Source organism: Tupaia chinensis, unplaced genomic scaffold (assembly GCF_000334495.1).
Source record: "Tupaia chinensis unplaced genomic scaffold, TupChi_1.0 Scaffold000067_1, whole genome shotgun sequence".
In the NCBI taxonomy this organism is placed as follows: Eukaryota; Metazoa; Chordata; class Mammalia; order Scandentia; family Tupaiidae; genus Tupaia; species Tupaia belangeri.
In genome coordinates this window covers 4052582-4057601 of record NW_006159526.1, presented here as the reverse complement: position 1 = coordinate 4057601, position 5020 = coordinate 4052582, and the positions used below count along the sequence as shown (strand labels likewise).

Genomic DNA, 5020 nt, shown 5'->3' with positions numbered 1-5020 from the left:
AGGGCGCGTGCGCTCGCCAGACAGACAGAGAGAGACATAGAGACAGAAAGCGAGAAATCACCCCCCAGGGGGGATGGTCACGCCGCAATCCCTTCTCCTCCATTCTCCTCTCGGGATCTTGGGCACACACGCACACGCGCCCGGCGTGAGTTTTAAGCCACCGGGTCCGGGACACGAACCGCGGTCGACTATGTGGGAGTCCAGCGACATAGCCATTACGCTAACTGCTGGTTCCCTACATTTCTATTTTCTTGCCTGGTCGGCCCATTCCTTACGTTTGGTGCTGAAACCCAGGAGGAGTTTCGTGTCCTGCAGTTCCCGTCAGGGCCTCTCTTCCCCTGAACCAGGAACCGACCCGCCAACCACCGACCAACCACCTGGCCTCTGAGGGTAAGTCCACCTGCCCATGGTTTCCAGGACTCAAACCTCCAGGTTCTGTGTCCGGAAACGTAGTCACGCCAGGGTCCTCTCTGATTTCTAGAGCTCAGAGACTCGTGGAGACGTTCCAACCCCTGCCGCTTGTTCCCACCCCTTGTTCTGCTCTGTGAGCGCAAAAGGAGACTCGGGACGCTTCTCCCTTTTCTGCTTACCTGAGTCCCAGACACAAGCCCAAGACGACCCTGGGCTGTCTGCTCCATAACTTCACCAAATTAGGACTCGCTCAGAATCTCCCCCGCAAGCGGCTGATATTCTATCCCACTGTGGCCCGGCCACAGTACGCTTTGGACCACAGGTAAAATGGCCTGGCCTCCTGAGGGGACTTTTTTTTTTTTTGGAGAGGTTTTCACTATAGGGTGCGTGCGCTCGCCAGAAAGACAGAGAGATAGAAAGCGAGAAATCACTCCCAGGGGGATGGTCACGCCGCAATCCCTTCTCCTCCATTCTCCTCTCGGGATCTTGGGCACGCACGCACACGTGTCCGGCGTGAGTTTAAGCCACCGGGTCCGGGACGCGAACCACGGTCGACTACATGGGAGTCCAGCCATTACGCTAACTGCTGGTCCCCTGAGGGGACTTTTGATCACAATACCCTCACCAATTTGGATAACTACTGCCGATGAGTAGGCAAGTGGTCGGAGGTTCCATATGTGCAAGCCTTTTGGGACCCGCACTCCCGCCCCTCCCACTCCCGCACCTTCTACACGACCACCCAAGCCCTTCTCTCAGTCAAGACCAAGACCCCACAGTCTAAGACCAAACCTCTCTTAGAGGCCGATCTCTCTCCTATAGACAAACCACTCTTACCACCCCTCCTTCCTGGTGTCCCCCCCACCCCCAAGTCCCTCACTATACCCCGGTCCCACTCGGGCACTGCCAGTCCCAGCCCGCCCTACTACTCCTCTGCTTTCACCGCTACTGCCTTCTCCTCCTCGATGTCCTTCACTCCCATCCCCTCCTCGCTCACCTCCAGTAAGTTCTCACACCTGCTCACGCTCTCACCCTTCTCCCACCCCTCTCTCCTCTGTCCTCTCCGGGAAGTGGCAGGAACAGAAGGTATTGTCAGGGTCCACGTTCCCTTTTCTCTCTAAGATCTATGTCAAATAGAAAGAAGGCTCGGTTCTTTCTCTGCTAACGCCATGGCTTTCATCAAAGAGTTCCAGTATCTTACTCGGGCGTATCATCTTATCTGGCATGACCTGTGTGTAGTCCTGTCCTCCACCCTTCCTGCAGACGAGAGGGAGCGAGTCCAGACTGCAGCCCCAGAGCACGCCAACCAAGCCCGCCTGGTCGACCTGACTCTACCAGTCAGACAAGCGGCTGTTCCTATTACGACCTTCACTGGGAGTAGGAGACTCTGGCCCCGAACACTGCGACTACATGATCTAATGTCTCCTGTCTGGAATGCAGGCTGTCTCTAACGAAACTGCCAATTCTGACAAACTCGGGGAAATCACCCAGGGGGCAGGCGAAAACCCAGCTGTGTTCCTCCATCGCCTTATAGAGGCCTTCACGCTTTATACACGCTGAGACCCCGCTTCACTGGCGGGGGCCGTGGCTTTGGCGTCTCACTTCATTACCCCGTCAGTGCCTGATAACCACAAGAAACTTAAACGGGCAGAGGATGGCCCTCAGACCCCTGTCTGTGATTTGGTGAAAATGGTTTAAGGTTTACAATGCCCAGGAGGAAGCAGCTGAGACTGAGCGCCAAGCCCGACTTCACCACAAGGTGGTACTTCAAACCCAGCCCCTGGTAGCAGCCCTGAGGCTGGCAGCCCCCCACAGGGGCACAAGAATGGGGCTTCCTCGTCTAAGTCTGTTCCTCGGGACCATGCTTCAAGTGTGGAAACACGGGCCACTGGGCTCGACAATGTCCTTGTCCCCGACCACCCACCAAGCCACGCCCCAAGTGCAAACGGCCTGGTCATTGGGGAAGTGACTGCCCATGGCTGACTCATCTCCGGTACCTCCACGTGGGGGACAAGTCAGCCAGGTGCCCCCCACCAACCTTTGCAGCTATTGGGGCTACCCTCCAGCTTCCTCCTTTCCTCTTCCCCTTAAAGACGTCAACCCTGTCGTCTGGGACACTTCTAAACTAGTTATGGCCTCCCTCCAGCAACAAATCAGTCGCCCAGGGAATTCTTCAAAACCGACGCGCTCTGGGAACCAGCAGTTAGCGTAATGGCTATGTCGCTGGACTCCCACGTAGTCGACCGCGGTTCGCGTCTCGGACCCGGTGGCTTAAAGCTCACGCCGGGCGCGTGTGCGTGCGTGCCCAAGATCCCGAGAGGAGAATGGAGGAGAAGGGATTGCGGCGTGACCATCCCCCCTGGGGGGTGATTTCTCGCTTTCTGTCTCTCTGTCTCTCTCTGTCTGTCTGGCGAGGGCACGCGCCCTATAGCGAAAACCTCTCAAAAAAAAAAAAAAAAAAGAAAAAAAAAACCGACGCGCTCTCCTCCAACTGACAGCAGCAAAAGGAGGCACCTGTCTGCTCCTCAGGGAGGAGTGCTACTACGACGTCGAGGAGACGGGGCTGAGTGAACCAAGCATCAATGTCCTCAGCTGTCTGTGAAGAACTGTGGCGCCGGCAGCAACGGCCCACTTGTGGCCCACTTCTCTTTTCCCCGCCTGGTGGCAATCTACCCTCATCAGCTAAATGACCCTTATTTCAAGACCGTTCGTTCTCATCTGCCTTCTTTTCATGCTTACACCCTGTTTCCTCGGGTTCCTCCAAAGCCGAATCCAAAAAGTTTCCCAGGTGGCTGTCAGCCAAATGCTCCTCCAGCCCTACACCCAAGTTCCCACCGAGCCCCAGGCCCCCCGCTTCCCCTCTTCACCCCAGGAAGTAGTTAATGATTGAACCGTGCCCTCTAACACCAAAACACTGGGGATGTGAGGCCAGAGGCCTGGGCCAGATGCAGGGCTTGGACGCCACGCCCTAGTGGGCGGATACAACCTGGATCTAGCCTGTCATCAGACCTGGTTGCACTCGGGTCTAACTGGGATGTAGCACACGACACCCTAGCCTGCACTCGGCATCGGACCCTACGTGGCACACTAATCTGCTCTCCCCTAAGCCATTACTGAACATGGACTGTTTCTACCTCTAGGACACTCCCCCTCCCTATACCCCTATAAAAATCCCTTGGCCCCTCCCTGGGGTGCGAGGTCTCTGGCCCATCTCCCCCACCCCTTGGACCAGTGAACCTGGCCCGGAAGGGCTCCCAATAAAGGCTCTACATTTCTATTTTCTCGCGTGGTGGGCTCATTCCTTACACCATGCTTCTAGAACACCTTGAGTTTATGAACTCTGAACGGAAGACTGCAGGGAAAATGGCAAGAACGCCTGACCTCTGGCCTTCCTGCTCCAAACGACAGGAGGCCACTGGATGGATGTGAGCTAAGTGTGTCCTCCAAACTCCAAGGCGCTCTGTCCAGCCTCTGAGTCATCTAGCCACGACCCTCCCCTTACTCATACGGAAACCAGCTGGTCCAGGAATTGCCCTTCACTTTCTAATCCTCTGAGAAGGAACTTTCCTTCCTCTTTCGCCCTAGTAACTACGGAAGGTGAGAAAGGCGTAGCAGGAGCATCCCTGGGATGGCCTCTCCCTCCCCCTCTTGACTCAGATCTCTGTCTCGAGCAGTATTTCCACACACAATTCAGGTGACTCTCTGTTAGACAGAAGTGTCACACACGAGCGCTTGCCCAAGAGAATGAGAGAAATCACCACCACACCCCCCCCGCCCCAGGGGAATAGGCCACACCAAAATCCCCTCTTCCATTTTTCTCTAGGGATTTTGGGCATACATGCACATGGGTCCGTATGTCTTTCAAGCCACAGGGTCCAGGACTGGAACCTCGCAGTCGGCTGTCTTAAATTTCACGTCACCTTCTGGCCCTGTAAGTGCCTTTTTGTAACTGTTTTTCCTCCCAAATTAAAAGCTTGGCTGGTGGAGCTGGCAGGTGGCACGGTGGTTAAGGTGCTGGACTCTCACATGGAGGACCACAGTTAGAGTCCTGGACCTGGCAGCTTGCTTTCTTCTTCTTTCTGTCTCGCTCTGGTCAAGTTAAAAAACATAATAATAATAACAGATGGAATTAAATACATAAATAATTATTTAAAAAATAAAATCTGGGGCCAGCAGGTGGTGTGATGGTTAAGGGGACTGGACTCCCACATGGTCAACCGTGATTTGAGTACCAGACCTGGCGGCTTGCTTTCTCACTTTCTCTCCCCATCTCTCTCTCTCTCTCATCATATCCCTCTCTGGTAAATTTTTTAAAAAAAAGTTAAATAAAATCATTCTATTTTTTAAAAATTTATTTTAATATGACCAGAGAGGGACAAAGAGAGAAAGCAAGCTACTAGGTCCAAGACTCAAACAGCAGTCAGCCATGTGGGAGTCCAGTGCCCTTAACCACCACACCACATGCTGGTCGAAAATAATATAATTTTTTTTTGAGAGGTTTTTGCTATAGGGCGCGTACGCTCGCCAGACAGACAGAGAGAGACAGAGAGACAGAAAGCGAGAAATCACCCCCCAGGGGGGATGGTCACTCTGCAATCCCTTCTCCTCCATT

General features: G+C 54.2%; 1 protein-coding gene across 1 annotated transcript in view; it reads left to right on the top strand.

Annotated features, from left to right (window-relative positions):
* Nucleotides 1-1577: 1577 nt before the first annotated feature.
* Nucleotides 1578-5020, top strand: part of LOC102491367 (zinc-alpha-2-glycoprotein) — an 11846-nt gene continuing 8403 nt past the window's right edge. Inside the window, exon 1 of the mRNA XM_027767207.1 lies at nucleotides 1578-1745. Coding sequence (XP_027623008.1) covers nucleotides 1578-1745 — 168 coding nt within the window. The remainder of the gene's footprint in view (nucleotides 1746-5020) is intronic.